The sequence below is a fragment of the Olea europaea genome, unplaced genomic scaffold, assembly GCF_002742605.1.
Source record: "Olea europaea var. sylvestris unplaced genomic scaffold, O_europaea_v1 scaffold2320, whole genome shotgun sequence".
Lineage (NCBI taxonomy): Eukaryota > Viridiplantae > Streptophyta > Magnoliopsida > Lamiales > Oleaceae > Olea > Olea europaea.
Window position 1 is genome coordinate 3,512 of NW_019241300.1, and position 18,383 is coordinate 21,894.

Below are 18,383 nucleotides of genomic sequence, written 5' to 3' on the forward strand. Positions count from 1 at the left end.
TCTTTCTGGGGTTCATCCATTGTAGTTGTACACACTGAGACAGTAGACATTGATCCATTGTTCTAAATAAAAGAATAAAATTAGTAGTGGTAGATGTAAATGCACACAAAAACAATGTGCATGCGTTCAAACTACATTTGTATGTTCCATCAAATAATGAACATCGTATATCAAGATCTTCTCAACTAGTTCCCTATTGATAGTTCCCAGTCATATCTTGCAATTCAAGCCTTATGAAAAAGAAAACTACATTCAGTTATTTAAAACAACTACTAGTTCAGCTCATCCATTTAATTCATTGGAAAATGTAACATTTCATTGTTAAAGAATACAACTATTTATACATATCCTAGGATACAAGTTTCAGAATTAGGAGTTACCTTGATACAACTTTTGCATGAGGGCATTTCCAATACTCATAATCAAATATATCTACACTATTAATATATGTAACTTTGTCACAATTACCATATGGCTGATTTAGAGTCTAAATGTACGTTGTCAAATGTATTGATTATCGTATAACGTAAATTCATAAACAAAAATGAGTCGGACATCTTTAGATCATAACGACATAGAAAGAAGCTTAAAACAAAACGGAATATGTTTTTTTACTCGATGATATGGACCCCTTATATATTTTTATCTTTGTGAACCAGTCATCACCTAGTCTAGATACCCTCGAAGGTCTCAATTCTAGACCATGCTTTTTCCACGAAGCGTGATTCAATGACTCAACATTAGCTTTAACCTTGACAAGATACAATGTAGTGGAGTAAACATATTTTTTTCCAATTGTCATATGTAATATAAAAATTGATGATGTAATCAAACTTGGTTGTTTCATCAATTATGAGTTTGGAATAATTAACAGTAAAGCTCAATGACCATTTGGATTTTTAACTTCTATTTATGACAATTCCTCAATTATAAATAGATAAAAGTGAGTAATCAATAAGTATATAGAACTTATGTATCTCATGAAATATATGGATTAAAAGTTATTGGATCAATTATAAACACATGTCAAAGGATTTCTTTTTATCTTTTCTTCAACTCGCCCCTAAAAAAATTTCTTCAAATAATTATTAAAAAATTTAAAAATTGAAAATTTAATCCACTTAAAAATTGGGTCCTGTCTTAAAGATACGTGTATCCCCCATTGATGCCCACCTGTCAGTTGTACTGATATCCGTAGGCGTAGGGTGTTCTTTGCCCTGCTAAGCTCCCGTCTAACCTCAGAATTTTTCAAAATATCAACATTTTTTTCCTTTTTCTCTGTATCCATGGCACTACAAGTATAGCAAAAAATTGTCTAATATTCATGGCAGCAGCTAAATACCACTCTGCAACTCCCCCATTCCCTAGGTATAAAGAAATCTTCACCTCTACGACCAGGTACTATGTTAATTGTAAAAAATTTGTTGTTTTAGATTATACTTGGCAACAAACAGAAGGGAATAAAGTTATGTGGAAATTCATTGGATGCACCCTTTATTTGATTGGTCTTAGTCTGTAGAGTGAGAAAATTGAAAACGAAAAATTCTGATCTTTTTGTTTCTGAAAGAACTTAAAAAGAAAAATAAAATAAAAAGAAGAATGACGAAGACGGATTAATGCAGTCGACTCTAAATTTATTGGAATAAGACCAATTTGTTGTTGTTGTTAAAAAACTTTGCTAAAAGTGAAATTTTCTTTATTATTTTTTTAAGGAGGAGCATTGGGGGATATAGAGTAAATGTATGTAAAGCAAAGTTGTCAGAGTCAAACGCTAAGAAAGCAAATCTTTCGGCAAGAAAGAAGGAAAGGATAAGGGTTCCAAATTATGGTGATGATGGCACTGGAGGCAAGAATATTCATCATATAAGTGAATTTCTTGGTCATCCATGTGGAATTGAATCTATCTTGAACACAAGGGCTTTGCAAAGTTATCAATCCCTTGATTCTAATGTTTACAGGTGAAAATTCTTTTTACCCCCTCTATTGTTATGCTACAAACTTTTCCTTTATGTTAAATGCTTGTGTTGAACCATCTTGCCTAAGTACCTAAGCTTATAGAGATTGGACAAATTTATTTACTGAATTTCTGAAGATCCTCCTGTAGGCTGGATTCATTCTTTAGCTTGTGACGTGGACGATCTTGTTCGTTGACTTCTAAAAGCTTAAGTTGGCAAAGAGAGGACCAATTATATTTAAATTGTTTTCAACAGCTTGGACATGAAATGTGATTCTTGCATCGTATTTGCAAGCCCGTGTTTGATGAATTGCAGCAATGAGGAAGTACAAAATTGTATTTGAGTGGAAATTGGTATAAGGGAGATGGAGAAATGGACTTGTAGTTCCAACATCTGTGTCTTTGTAAGGTCAATGCAGACCAATACATAGAACATATACTTCTGTCTGCATTAAGTATCCTAGGCTCAATTAATTAAGGGCTCTCTGTGATTGTCAACTGCCAAGTACCTAGAATAGAATCCACATTGAACCTCCTCTATCAGACTGATTGTAGCATTCTGTCATTCTAGAGCTGATTAGATGCTTCTTCTCTTGAAAATGTCTGAACTAGTTGGGCTTCGTTGCTTAAGTGTGCATCTTACTGGGATGTTGCTTTAACATGGTGCAACTCATGCATAATATCCATGATTGATTGAGTGGAACTGCAGAGTGAATGGAAGTAACTGTGTCATTGGGTTGATATTTTGATAAATATGCATCATTTTGATCGCATAGCTTACAATGAACAAGCTGAGAAAGCCCTGATACTAGCTATGAGTTAGATGCACGAATATTTTGTGTACTAGTGAAGTTAACTTTGGTTCTAGTATTTACACAATATGTACAGTTGTGTTTTCCCTATTAAACTTGTTTAGTTGTTTTATTATACAACTTCATAGATGAAAAAACTAGTTTCATAGATGAAAAAAACTAGTTGTCAAATTTGCTCCACTAAAATAGAATTCCTATATTCACTTTTTTTCTGGCTTGCAAGGTCATTTCCCATGCATAAGTAATTGTTGCAACAATCTGATTTTAGTACATGCAGGTGTACTCTACCACAGCTTCAACTTCTCAGTTTTGAGGTAGCGCCAGTGTTGGACTTGAGAGTTACACCAAGTACTGAAGATTGTGTAGTTGAGATGTTGTCTTGCAAGGTAAACTTATTCTAGTGGGCTAAGAGTAGATGCTGTGCATATATTAAAAAAAATTACTCATTCCAAAACTTATTTATTTTCTTACAAGTAAACTTGACACAGTACGCTTACAGCATTCAATTAAGAAATCACTATGTTATATAAGAATAGAAATAAGAGACAAGAGAAGGCAGAAATGTGCATGCGTGTGTGTGTGTGTGAGAGAGAGAGAGAGACTTTTTAAGCTTAGCCAAATGTGCTCTAAGTGGATATCTTAGATTCACAATCAATGATACCTTATCCATCTCAATGGAAGTTTGAGCATTTTCGCTCATAGTATGACTTGACAGCGACAAGAGTAGTCTATATTGATATCTAATTGAAGCCTAGGAGGTGGAATACTCAGAGTACATGAATATTATGAATATGAAGAGGAATTGAAGAAGAAGAAGAAGAAGAAGAAGAAGCTCTAGTCTTACCCATTGGTGAAATATATATTAAGGGATATAATGAAACTTAAGGGAACACTACTTCAACTATAATAAAACGATAAGTTGTACCATGGACCCCAATTGCAGGCTTATATTTGTGAAAGTAGGAAGTTCGTTAAATAAATCATGATAAAGGATCTATCCTCCGACAAAGGCAAGCTATGGATCAACAAAAGGCTCTTGCTTAATTTGGAGTCTGTAGCCTGGAGGTTTTCAATTACAAAGTGTAGTTGAGTTCAATTCAACATGTCTTAACTTTTGTATTTTTACTTAGTTATATTTTCTTTCTACGTGAATGGTATTATGATAAATTCCTTTTAAATTATTACAATGTTCTGAACCTGTAAATTTAAACCTTAGCATGTCATCAAGAAATCGACTCATTAATAGGATTCCATTGAACACCTGCTGCCAATGCATTGTTAAATAATAGCACGTGGCTTCATGATAGAGATAGAGACATAGATAGGATTTTGAAATAAAACTTAATTCCAATTATGAATGTTTATATTAGTTTTAATAGTTTAATGAAGTTCTAGTTTAGAAGAAGTTTGTTTGATTTTAGCTTCTTTTTAGTTTCTTTGCTCTATATGTAAAGGGCCTATTTGAATTAATTGATTTCTCTTGCCCTAATTCTTCTTTTTCTTGGATCCCCTTTCTTTTCTTGTTCTTCATGTGTTCTTTGTAATATTGATAAGTTCCTATGTCACTTCACACACTTGATATATTTGGTAACTTGTTAAACTGTTAATGTGGGTTGCAGTTTGAGGGTTCAGAAGTAGTGGAACGGCAGAATGAGCGCTTTTCAGGTATACTTATTCTTTACATCATCATCATTATTATTATTTTAATTTCCAAGGTGTTGAAATGAATGAATGTGGACTAGAGTAAAGATCGAGCATAAGGAGTATCTGCATTGATTTCACCTATGTTCGAAAAGTCAAAACTCATCATGGATATGGTTAACTGGGAGATTCAAATTAGATGTTATACAATCCACTGCATATGTCTGTAATTTGCATGCACTCAACGATTTCTGAAATTCTTCATTGTCATCGACTGCAAGTTTAATATGTCGTGGTGGCTTTAGTATATGTTCCCTTGATTTCACTTGCATAATTTAGCAATGCCTATTATAGCCTACATCTAAGTTTTAATCTTTCTTCGTTTTCAACATGCAGCTTCAATGAGAAACTGTATAACATGGGAAACTATTGGCAGTGAACCATTTTTGAATGTCGATGTGAAGTTAGATCTCGTCCTTGAGGTTGCTACCCTCCTCTTGTTGAGTATTTTCCTGTGGATTCTATGGTACTTTCTTCTTTTGAATATATGTTTCAAATACGGAAATTCGCTTAGTTCATCTGTATCTGTTACCTCAAACTTTATTCCAAAAAAAAAAAAAAAAAAAAAACCCTCTCAGTGGGCGATTTCTTTCCTCTCCTCTAGGGTTGCCGTCATGGCTAACCCTAGGGAGCAGCTACCAGGAGGCGGAGCCCTGTTCAAACACCGTGGGCGGCTGGCAAGCCATCCTTTGCTAATATAGTCGTTGATCGGCCACAACCATTGCCCGAAGTGGCTATCTCAATGAAAGAACCGACATTGGTACAAGGGGAATATTGTTTTGTCTTCACGGAGGATGAGATTGAGAAGAATGCTGCACTGTTCAAATTCTCGGTGGTGCTAAAATTCTTACGCAGGCGACCTTCGCTGGATATCATTCAGGGTTTCATCAAAAATCGTTGGGTAAAATCCATGCCTGTTGTGGGACAATTGATGAGAGCAAGGAATGTGCTCGTTTGACTTACCAGTGAGGAAGACTTCATCCCGGCTATGATTAGGGAGAGCAAGGAGATAGACGGCATTCCCTATAACATATTTCACTGGACTCCAGAGTTTAACTAGGAGGAGGACTCTTCGAGGGTTCTGGTATTGGTGCGATTACCAGGCTTCCACCTAACTTCTATCAAGTCTCTACTTTAAAAAGCTTCACCTCGATCATGGGCACCTTTTTGAAAAGAGATAATACCATGTATTGTGTCACCAGGCCGAAGGGAGCCAGATTCTGTGTTGAGATGGATGTATTGAAACCACCAGTGCAATCTTTTTGGATTGGTCATCCGGCGGGGGAGAAAAGACACTGCCAGGAAATCATTTATGAGAACTTACAGTTGTTTGTGCCACTTGTCGGCAGGGCCTTGTGATGTTGAACTGTAGAGTGAGTGGAATACAAAAACCTCTGCTGGTGGAACCTGATGATAATAAGGGTAGGAATCTACAAGTTTGGCTCAAAGTTGGAAGAAGGAAAATACCAGAGCCGGTTCAATTAGATCTCAATGAGAGGAAGAGAGTCAGAGCCCGTAGGCTTGAGATCATTGAAGGAAAAAAAGAAAGTCATGGCAAATCAGGTTGAAAAAGTGTAGTATAGTAACATGGTTGGTGAATTAATTTCTAAGGAACAGTTTGATCAGAAGGCACTTGGAAGTGGTTCTCACGCACCTATGCAATCTGCTAACCAAGAGCAGACAAGAGACACCACCAAAACCATGGGGCCATCTGTTGAAGTTGAATGGGCAGCCTGTCCAGTGATTGGTTGGTGACAGGAATCTGAGGAGGTGCTGGGGGATAGTACTTCGTCTCCGCAAGGAAATTTAAAAATCATCGATGCTGTGTTTGAAAGTGAATTGTGTTTTTTTAATAAGGATTTAAAGGAGGAGCAGATATACGGTTCCCTTTACGGTGTTAATTTGCAGGTTTTCAGAAGGAGAAGATGGTGATGAACTAGAGGAATTGGCTCCAAAACAATATCGGACTGACTTTAAGACTAAGGATTCATATCAGAAGCGTAGGAGAACCAAATCAAAATGACTAAAGTTACTCTACCCTAAGAGTACTAGGTCTCAAAAACCTTATCAATTATGAATGTGTTAATTTGGAATATTAGGGAGTGGTTTCGTCGCAAAGTTGTCTTATGCAAATTAATAAAAAATTTAAACCAGAGGTTGTAGCTCTTACGGAACCTTTTGTACGAGTTGTTCGGATTCATAATTGGAAGCATAAATTACAGATGGAGGACTGTTGTTCAATTTCATGGAAGGGTGGAAGTCTGGTTATTTTGGAGAAATGGGTTGCAGTTTGATTTGTTAGTCGCATATGATCAGGCAATATTGGGTGTTCTTCTTAAGGAAGGAAAAAGAATGTTTGCTAAGCTTGTGTATGCTAGCTGTTTCTAGAACAAGCATCGAAAACTTTGGAAGCAAATTCGGAATATGCCTGGTGATACTGAACCCTGCCTTGTTGGTGGCGACTTTAATGTTGTTCAAGTGAATGAAGAAAAAGTGGGCAGGTTATTTTCTGATAGACGTCCAAAGAAGGAGTTTAACCAATGCATTTAATAGTGTGGTCTTGTAGAGTTACCTTTTGAAGGCAGTCGTCTATCTTGGTGTAACGGAAGAGTTGGTAGGAGAAGGATTTGGACTCGGCTTGAAGAGTATTGGTGCATCCCATTTTCTTGGAACGGTTTAGTTCGTCAAAGCTGGTCACTATGGCTCGCTCATCGTCTGACCATTGTCCAATGGTGATCAAGCTGAATAATAGAGCTCACGAGTATGTCCCAAGACCTTTTAAATTTCAGCGCTTGTGGTGTTCGTAGGAGGGGTTACTACCTTTATTAAACAGTATTAGGAAGAGGAGGGAATTGGGAGCCCAATAATCTGTGTGGGGTGTAAACTTAAGGCTTTGAAAAGGTGCTCAAAAGGTGGAATTTAGAGGTGTTTGGTCGGGTGGAACAAGAATTGACCAAACTGGAGGATCAACTGATGATGCTAGAAAATAATCTCATACAAGAATATTCGAAGGATGTGGAAGCTGAGCTTATCAACTGCGCTAAATTCCATAACGAGTGGGTACAACAGGAGGAGGTTTTATGGTGCCAAAAGGTGAGGATAAAATGGTTACAAGAGGGTGATGCCAACACCAGATTTACTCGCGCATGTGTAAGACGTAAATCCTCCAAGAAATATGTTTGAAGTATGATTTTAGATGATGGCCGCATACTTGCATCAGCGGATACTTTCCACACTGAGGCTGTACATTTTTTCCAAGAAACGTGTTCGGAGTATGATTTTAGATGTGGTGAATATGGATTTGTTGGATATGGCATTAGACTTCTTACCACTGACTACTTTGCTCGGACCGACAAACCTGGTCTTGATCCCTAAAGTGGATAAACCTGAAAGTTATGCAAAATTTCGTCCCATCAGTCTATGTTCGATTAACTACAAAATCCTCTCTAAAATCTTTGTCATGCGCTCGTCTCCGCTGCTTGGGTCCCTTGTCTCCAAGGAACAATCTGCTTTTATACTTGGTAGAAGCATTTTTGAAAATGTCGCCGTTTCCCAAGAAATGGCGTCATCGTTGAATAGGAAGGTGAGGGGGGTGGAAACATTATCTTAAAACTTGATATGACAAAGGCATATGACAGAGTGTATTGGGGCTTCTTGTTGGAGGTGCTTAAGTGGTTTCGCTTCTCTGGACAATGAAGAGATCTGATTTTTTCGGTTATTTTGAATGGGTTGGCTAAAGGTTTCTTTTAGGCATCTCGTGGCCTACGACAAGGGGACCCTCTCTGCCCTTATTTGTTTGTTCTAGTCAAGGAGGTCTTCCCTCGAATGCTTAAGCTCGCTTATGATTTGGGAAAGATAAATCCTTATACCATGGGTGGTGGCTCGATGGTCTCTCATCTCTTTTATGAGGATGACTTATTAATTTTCTCCGATGGTGACAAGAGATCAGTTCGAAATTTATTGCACGTGATTAATACGTATGTGAATATTTTGGAACAGCTGGTGAGCTCGGCAAAATCTATGATTTTTTTCTCCAAACACATTAGCCTAGCAAAAAGGGATGGTTTATTGAACCTATCAAGTTTCAGTGAGAGCTCGTGGCTGGCCACCTACCTGGACATGCCTGTTCATGTGGGAAGGCTTACTATGAATATGCTAGAACCAATGTTTGCAAAGATTCAAAAGAAACTGGCCAGATGGGAAGGTAAGTTATCATTTGGAGGTAAAATTACTCTTATTAGGCATGTCCTTCATAGCATGCCCATCCTCATCCTATCTGTTATGAGAGTTCCCAATGGGACTTTTAAGGAACTACAAAGAATGTTTTATGATTTTCTTTGGGGCTCGTCGCATGGGTGTCGCAAAAGAAAATGGTTTGCGTGGAATAATATTTGTCTACAGGTGGAAGGAGAGGAGGTCTGGGAATCCGAAACCTCGTGGAAATGCAATCATCTCTTTTATGAAATTTTTCTGGAAATTATTGAAAGGGATTAGCTTATGGGCTGATTTCTTCAGAAGAAAATATCTAGCAGATAAGCATCTTGCTACTATCCTACATAGCAATTATGGCTCTCGATTTTGGAGGTCCCTTTTGCACGTGGCTTCATTGGTGTTAAAACATGCAAAAATGGTTATGCGTAATGGAGAAGCTAGTTTCTGGTTCGACAATTGGTTGCGGTTAGGTCCTTTGTCAGAGGAATATCAATATGGTGACCAGAAAATCCAAGTTAAGAACTTGCTTTTGGATACAGGGTGAGATATGGAGAAGCTTCGAAACCTCGTTGATAATGATTGTGTTAAAAGAATCATTGATGCCAATGTTGTACTTCGATCTGGTAGAGATGTTCTAATCTGGCAACCAACTAATGATGGTCGCTTCACTTCAAAATCAGCTTGGGAACTCATTTGGGCAAGAGGTAATAATTGTGATTGGAAAAAATGGCTTTGGTCTTCAATGGTGCCCAAGAAACTTTCTTCTGTAAGTTGGCGAGCTTTGCGATCTAAACTACCTGTTGTCATTAATATCCAAGCAGTGGGTGTCAAGTTGGCATCTAGATATAATTGCTGTATGCAACCATCATACGAAACGGCCGACCATGTGTTAGGCATGGGTGACTTAGCTAAAGAGTTATGGAGATATTTTGCAGGGGCTTGCACTATTCTGTTCTCGGAGGCTAGTTGCTGGCAAGGAAAATGGTATCATGGTGGACAAAAGCATCACAATATACACAGGTGGTTGTGTTACATGGAATCATCCCTTTGCTTATCACTTGGCAATTGTGGATAGCTAGATGTGCAGCTCGAATGGAGGAGGCTGCTATCTCTTCGAGGTGTGTTATTAGACAGGTTAGGGCGATGTTGATCATAATTGCGAGTTCCTTCAAGATGTTCAGTTGTATAAGAGTGTCTGACAGAGAAACTCTGGAAAGATTAAGTGTTCCAGTAGCTCCTATTTCTGTGGTAGTACCTCAGCTGGTTAGTTGGAAGAGACCAGAAAATGGTACGATGAAGTTGAATGTTGATGGAGGCTCTAAAGGAAATCCAGGTGCTTCAGGTGGAGATAAACTAATTTCCAGTTTTGCTCACTACTATGGCATGTCTACGAACACCGTTGCCGAGTCCCGTGCTCTAAGGGACGATTTGGCCATGTGCAAGGAATGGGGATTGGTGGATCTGTGGTGGAATCAGATTTCTACGCTGATGTTAAATTGGGCACGTGATGGAAGATGCACATTATGGTATTTGTGGGAGGGATATCTATGCCTTGATTGAAATCGCCCGTGCCAAGATAACACATCTACAGGGAAGGTAATATGTTGACAGGTTGTTTTCATCTTGAGATGGACTGATTTTCAATGTCATTTCCCCAATTTTAGCCTCTGCCAGCGTTAGTTGTAGGCCGAGAGATGGGTCCCCTACATAGCAGCCTTTCCTATGGGCTGACTCGAACATTTCACACATTTATCGGCACTAAAATATTTCTCAAAAGTTTGTCACCTTCAGATTGAATAGATTCCTTCATTTCGTTTGTCTAGAATTAGAAACAATTTTAATATTGCTGATCATCTGGCTCATAGTTTGTCTGTGATTGGTAATTATTTCAAATGCTAAAGATTAGCAGTTGATATTTTCTCCTGTTACTTGAGCCTTCTTAGCTATATAGATTATATGATTTCTAATATTTTAATATTAAATAGTTCATGGCCTGCTTTATTTTTCCCAAAATATATCATTGAATTGAGCTTTGTCACACTTGTATCCATGTTTTCACTCCTATAACCCCTATAATATGTCTCTGAAAGCAGAAGAAAGAAAATCCAAGGAAATGATTTTTTTACATTTTTTTGAATTTACAAGTACATGTTTGTGAATTTATATGCTTAAAGAAAACAAAAAGGGTTTCTAAACATGTCTGGACAAGCTACTTTTTCTTGCTTTTAAGTAAAAGAAATTTACTATGGAAGTAACTCTTAATGTCAAAATAAGTAACTTATTTATCGATAGATAATATTTTTAAGCTTAGTCAAGCATGCTACCTCATAGCAAACCCTTCACTTTTGTTCACTCGGATTCAGATATAGCCACTAAGTACGGTATGCAACCAAGATTTACCCTGCCACTCACTGTAGGAATTGAGCCTGTTTATTCTCATTGAACGGCTTCGTTCCCGTTGGCATCTTAGTTTTTATTGAACCTTCATCTTCATTATAACTCATCTGAAAGCTAGCTGCTGCATCCCAATCATTAAAGTAATTATGTTGCTTTTATGCAGATTTACACCCAGCCGTTCATCTTTTTGCCAATATCATCTGTCGAGGTTCCAGGGAATATGTAAGTGTTGTAAACTCATTTACAGTAAATAAAGCATGAACCATTTACTTCTAAGAAAAAAAGGGAATATGTGAGACCATAATTAACTGAGACTTAAAATAAAAAGAGTGTAAGGAAAATCTCTTCATGTGTAATGAAATACGCCTTTCCAGTGTTTAAGGTAAGACTTGATACCTTTAGAACTCTTAAAATTAGCAAACTACATCATGTATTCCCAAATCCTGACCATGAATTGTACACAGAGTGATGCAGGCTCTAGTGGACAGGTTGGTACCGCTACTCATACAACAGCTGCTGCAAGATTATGAAGAATGGGTGCGTAAACAACAGGATTTGTTTTCAATGAAACTTCAAAGTAAGTTTTTGTACTTAATTACATGTCAGTTTTCTCATAGAAACTCCTGATCTGAAGATGCAAATAGTTTTATCATTTAATCTATATATGTGACCTATCACTTTATACAAAGTCTGTAGTTATAGTACCATTGACTCCTAAGTTATTCACGTCTCTTGAAAGATAATCTATTTTCAGGAAGCCGTGCTTCTACATGAAAACCACATTTACTTCCTTGGGTTAGAGTAAAAATGTAATTTCTCAAGGTAAGCACAAAATTTTTGTACCCCAGAGACGACCCTGTTACTTTTTTCACATTTTTCTTATTATCTAGGGTGAGGAGCAGAAGTTCAGCTTGCCATCGGTCCAGGATTCTCAGTCTGATGTGTGTGTAATAGACTAAATCAGATCTATAAGCACTCTTTCATGAAATAATCTTGTATTATAGCTCTCATTTGTATGAAAATCTCGTTCTTGATCCGCAGAATGAAGAGATGAAGCAAATTAGTGGAGTTTTGGTTTTGAAATTGTAACACATTGCTGTGATGTACAATCAAATTCTTGTTTTCGATTTAAGAATGTTTAGGAAAAACAGGAAATAACATAGTGAAAAACTCTCGTCTTTATAGACCATATTATTCATCCAATTTTGGAAATTTTCACGCACATACGTGTTCTAGTTATTCGCGACTGTGGTGCACGACATGGACAAATGGCCTAGCTTGTGAACAATGGTCGCATGGCTTGTAGACAATAATTATCAATGGTTAATTGAGAGAATTTGCCGGTTGTTATCTTTGTGATTGCAAGGAGCATAACTTGCGATGTTTAAATATTCATAATTTGACCATCCACATTCTACAATCGTCTGTGATTGATCCCATGCACGTTTCGAAAGTTTGCAAATAAGTTCCCAAACTTTCTGAACATTGGATTCATGTCTGAAACTTGTGAATCTCTACCAATTACCATCTTAATTATTTCAATTAACCAAATGCAATCCGGTTGATTATGAATTGCCCCGAATCAACTCCAATTGAGTGTCAAATTCATCTTTTTCGCTCAAGTCATATACAAATTTTTTACAACTAACATATTTGCACAAAATTAGGTGGATATCCACTATATTAGCTATAATTGATCAAGTTTAGAAGCCCCAAATGAGTATATAAAATACCCTTATCCGTTCACAAAGAATACTAACAAGGATTATTCTTGGGGGACGTCCACGGCCCTATCCGTTTGGTTTAGCCCTACTAACAAATGTAGTGTGAAGTAGGTGATTGGCACAATACAGTGGGCCACGGTTAGGCTTAACCTAGTAGGTGGTTGGTTAGACACTGCTGAATTATAGCCTGAACAAATAGAATTCCAATGGTTCTATTGATGTCAAAATCTGCCTAGGGTTAAATTTTACATGGACCTTCTTAGAAGAGAACTATGTGTATATAATATAAAGTAAGAAGTGTGAGGATGAACTTTATTCTGATGGTCCCTATGTGTATCTTTATAGGCCTTTTTCTTGAACCTTAATTCGTAAGGTGTGTATGCTTCTCGTCAATTGAAGTTAATGGGTATGAAGTCTACGTGAGTCCCTACAATACAACCAATTTTCAAAATGTCATAATCAGCTCTTAATTTTCAAAACGATTTTTACGTCTAGGCGAAGCCTAAGGTAAAAATAGTGTTACTTATTTTTTTTATTATTTTAAATACTTAATCATTTTAAACATCATTTAATAATTAAAATAATATATACTTTATTTACTTGATAGTTCCTACAATTAGTCAATTATACAATTTTCAAGTTTTTGAAATGCAAGGCTAAATTTTCTTTCATAATTTCAACTTTCAACTAGACAAGTCTCACTTAAAAAATTTATAAAAACTTCATACATATTTTGAAGTTTGCAACAATACGATAGGTTTCAAAATCATAATAGATATAGTACCTTACCTTAACTCTTATTTAAATCTTTATCGGATAAAGTCATTTAAAATTTTGAAACTAAAGTCCCAAAAAAAAAAAATAGAGAAAAAGAGAAAAACCTTTTTGAAGGGAAAAAAATAAATTTAAAAGCTAAAATCAAATAAAGGTTTTTTAAAAAGGGAAAAAATAATAAAATACCCAAGCATGCATTAAGCAGACGTTTCCTACCAAAGCAAAGCGTTTTGTCCTCACCTCACGCTTAGACAATGTGTAAACGAGTTTTTTAAAACACTGATATATAGCAGCCTCATTTACTCAATATTTGGGGGGATTTTATTATGCTTTAGCAGGTTCAAGCAAATTTTAGTGGATGCACAGTAAACCAACTTCCGAAAGACAAATTACAAGGGGTCATGGCCCATTTGATTCAAACCTGTAGCTTTACATTTGGCCTAAACTTGGTCTATTTGTTCCATCTCCTGCAATTCTAAGTTGGCTTCATCATCATTGTTCGTCGTAGTGATAAATATGTTAAGATCGGGAATTGTTGGCAGCAGAAGTTGAACACTAAGCACAAAACTCCTCCATGCAGTAAAGATACAACGAGTGCGTAAGAAGATCAGCAAAATTATGGGATAGATATACCAAAAGATATGTTGTGGGCAGAATAGCGAGAGCAAGGAACAAACCATTAGGGGAACCGAGAAATTATTGAACTGTATGCGTATGTATCCCATATTAATTTGAGGTGTCAATGGGATTTCAATGGAGACGAAAGAGAAGACAAAGAAAAAGAGAGTGAGAAGACAAAACTTAATCCAAGTGAAGTTTACAATTGATATCCCAAAAGGATCCCATTCCCAAGGCATGGCCTTGTGTGATTTCAAAATGTTTACAACAAATGGGGCTGTGTATCTTAGATCAAAGTAAGACATTGTTCTTCTCTGGGGATTGTATGCTTGGGTGAGAGAAAGAAGCTCTGGAGAGGATATATATATATATAGGTATTGACATGAGAAATTTACTTGAAACGAAATTTACTTGAAACTTCCACCAATGTGAAACAAATTTCCTCGAAACTTACCAAACGTCTGATCTAATTAGCATGAGGTCAATCATATTTGATACTCTGAGAAGGTTGAATGTCAAGAAAATAATAATTAATAAAATCGAATGTGGACCTTTGAGAGTTGAATGTCAAGAAAATAATAATTAATAAAATCGAATGTGGACCTTTATAATGTTCCGACAATTGACACGTGCGCATGACGTCAATCATATTTGATACTCTGAGAAAGTTGAAAGTAAAAAAAAAAAAAAAAAAAAAAAAAAAAAAAACAGGGCACATCCGAGTTGGTAAAACAATCACTTCGCTGGGACGCTGGAAACAAGGGTGGGGAGTTCGATTCCTGGAGTTAACACTGGGAGCCATATGGAGAGGAAGTCATTGGTGTGAACAAACGCCCAGTGAGGAGAGCTCTCTTTGCGGAAGAAGTCCAAATGAGTTGTGGGAACCTGGGAGCCAACAAGGGCACATCCTGCGATTTACCTCCCTGAGCTGCTGAGGGTCCGGAGGTTCAGGGACAAGGATCTAGTCGGACGCAAGCCCGGACACCTTGTTAAAAAAAAAAAAAAAAAAAAAAAGTGCATGACGTCAATCATATAGTTTGAGAAAGTTGAATGTCAAAAAACAAAATGATAAAAAAAGGGAAAAAAAAAAATTCGAATGTGGACCTTTATAATGATCAGACAATTAGTGGACTGTACGAGATTGACACCATAAGCGTAAGCATTTGCACCTACATAACAAAATCCTACACCCATGTTTGAAGGCCTTTATTTCAAAATAAATAAATAAATAAACTATGATTACAATAGTATTTTTTGGAAAATGTATGGTTAAAAAATAGGAAATTTTTTGAATTTAAGTGTAGAATATTTTATTATGTGAATGTATAATTTACAATGAGTATGAGAATAAATTAAAGTAAAGTATGAGAAAATAAATTAAAGTAAAAATTGTCAAACAAGGGCTAAATATAGTGCTATTATATGAAAAGCGATTATTTAAGAATATGTAGTTAACAAGTAAGAAAAATTATTATTTTTCTTTAAAATGTTTAGTTAAAAATAAGTATGAAAAAGATAATTTAGCTTTTAAGCATACGCAAAGCACTCAAAAGGCCCCAAAGTATCTTGAATGCATGTAGATGGAATAAAATGACTGGTAAACTTAGTTAATCTCGTTTAATTCAACATAATATAAGCATCCTTAATGTTTCGCAGTGTTCACTTTTAAGTATCTTAGTCGATTACAATACAAGTAGTAATTGCTTCTCTTGATAACGACCATTATGAGACAAACGTTAAGTATGAAAGTTTAGGGGTCTGCTTGGAAGTTTTGGGATATCGGTTATGAAGTTTTTTAAATACCAATTTTGAGTGATTTTCAATAAAAAAATTTAAAACAAACTAAGTCACGATTGAGAGTTTATTATTTATCTATTCAAAACGTTTGTCAAACGAATAAAAGTACGTATAGACACAAATATTTAAAAAAAATAAGGGGAAACAGGTATGTTTAAAAGTTTTTGGTTAAATGGTTATGTCACTTGCATAAATTTTAAATTTATAATTTCTTGAATAAGATTTTTTTATTCATAAGTGATATTTTACTTATAAGTAATTATTTACACATAAAATATAATTAAATATCATTTAATAATATTTTACAAGGCCTATTCCCTTAACCGCAGGCCACGTACAGTGCAAAAGTAAAGTGTTGGATTAACTTGACTGCAAGCACAAGCTTGGATATATTAATGAAAGGGAAAATTACATAAAATCAGGCATTTCAAAATTACAAATCAAAAATCAAATAATAAGTTTGTTTGATCACAAATCAAGTACCCATCTTATCCATTCAAATTCTAAACCCTAAAATTTTCATTTTCACTCTATCTTTTCTCCTCACTCTCTCCACGCCTCAGGCATTGCCGCCTAATACCGGAGACCACAGTGAGTGATTGCTTCCCTAATCCCGTCTCTCTCTAAACACACGCAGTCATGTATCTTCTCTTCTTCCTAATTTCTCTTCTCTCAACAGTAGCGGTGCCGCCACTGGAAGAGGATTTTCGATGCATCAGTGTTACCATGGATCGTCTACGCAGCAACATCACCACCGGGCATCGTGAGTAGCAGCTGAGTGAGCTGCAAATCTGCTCACTTACTTTTTTTTAAAAACTTTTGAGTGGTGGTGATTGATGGTTCGGTGGTTGATGTGTATAGTGCGGTGGTGGTGTCAGGTGTGCGGTGCGGCAGTGATATGCTATGGTGTCACAGTGGTGGTGCAATGGTGGTATGGTGCTATGGTTCGGTGGAGGTAGAAGTGTTGGTGTGCGATAGGTGGGTGTGACGGTGGATTGCCGCTTGTAGTGTGAATAGTGTTGACTGATTTTCGTGTTGTGATAGGGATGGCTCTGGCAGTGGTGTTGCAGTGGTGGTGGTGGTGGTGGTTTGCCGACCAATGCTATTGTGAACAGCGATGGTCATGGTGGTATTGTGTAGGATGATAGTTTTTATTCGTATAAGTGGTGGTGGAGATGGTGAAGTGGTGATGAGGTCGCAATGATGGCTTTTGTAGGGTGTTGGTGGTTTTGTATCTGTTTTGTTTGTGGTGAGGTGGTGTTGTGGTATCTGAGATGACGGGGCTGCTAGAAATGGTGGTGGTGGCAACGACGATTTTGACGGTGATATGGTTGGTGGTAGTGGTGAGATGGTGGTCACAAGTGTTGGCGGTGGTCATAGATGATTTGATAGTCTGTGACCAAAAAATTGGCGTATGTAACCAATCATTTAGTTAATTGTGACCATCTATTTAGTGTGACCTAAAAATTTAATAATCTGTAACCAAATAATTTGGACTTGAAATAATCTATGACCTGTAAATTTTTTATTTGTGACCTCGAAATAAACTGTAACCTATAAAATTTTTGATTTGTGACCTCGAAATAATCTGTGACCAATTAATTTGATGATATGTGACCAATAAATAAATCTATAACCTATAATCGTGAATTTGTGACCATTTATCATGTAACTGTGACTTTATTATATTTAATTAATAAATATTTTCAATTAATTACATAGATACCTAAATTTTGATTTTTTAAATTATGTACCTGATTTATGAATTAGTGTAAATAATACACCGGAATTATGATTTTTTCCTTTTTTTAGGAAAATTTCATATATAAGAGTTTAAGTATCACAAATTTCAAAATTAAGAAAACAAGTTTCAAACAATAAAAACCAGATTTTTATTAAAATTTATTTATGATTTAATTAATTAATTTATTAGCTAAATATATTTTGGTCACATACATATATAATTGGTCATAAATTAATGATTTATTTCATCACTTATTATTTTTTTAATCAAAAATCAGAAATTATTTTATGGTCACTATTTACAAATTTTATAGGTCACAATTTATTTATCAGTAACAAATCAAAAAAAAAATAATTATAAATCGTGATTTATTTATTGATCACAAATCACAAATATTACAAGTCACAACTTATTATACAATCACAAATGATCAAATTATCGATCACAAATGAACATAATTTTACTCGGTCCAAAATGAGGAGCAAAAGTTCAGCTTTTCTTTTCATCTAGGATGAGGAGCAAAAGTAAATTTTACCCGTTACTTTTCTTCACATTATTCTTTTCATCTAGGATGAGGAGCAAAAGCTCAGCTTGCCATTGGTCCAAGATTCTCATAATCTGATGTGTGTATAATAGATTAAATCAGATCT

The 18,383-nt window shown here is 36.0% G+C and overlaps 1 protein-coding gene across 5 annotated transcripts; it reads left to right on the plus strand.

Annotated features, from left to right (window-relative positions):
* Positions 1-1,174: 1,174 nt before the first annotated feature.
* On the plus strand, positions 1,175-12,274 carry LOC111381513. 5 transcript variants are annotated; one of them, XM_023005298.1, is made up of 9 exons: positions 1,175-1,398; positions 1,713-1,958; positions 3,035-3,152; positions 4,386-4,431; positions 4,804-4,889; positions 11,240-11,298; positions 11,541-11,653; positions 11,816-11,898; positions 11,967-12,274. In XM_023005298.1, the coding sequence occupies exons 1-8, from the start codon at positions 1,325-1,327 to the stop codon at positions 11,848-11,850; spliced, it is 777 nt and encodes a 258-aa protein (XP_022861066.1). In that variant the 5' UTR covers positions 1,175-1,324; the 3' UTR covers positions 11,851-11,898; positions 11,967-12,274. The 5 variants fall into 5 exon arrangements, with proteins under 5 accessions (XP_022861066.1, XP_022861068.1, XP_022861067.1 ...); XM_023005300.1 differs by having other exon boundaries at positions 11,831-11,898; XM_023005299.1 differs by having other exon boundaries at positions 3,044-3,152.
* The last annotated feature ends 6,109 nt before the right edge of the window (positions 12,275-18,383 follow it).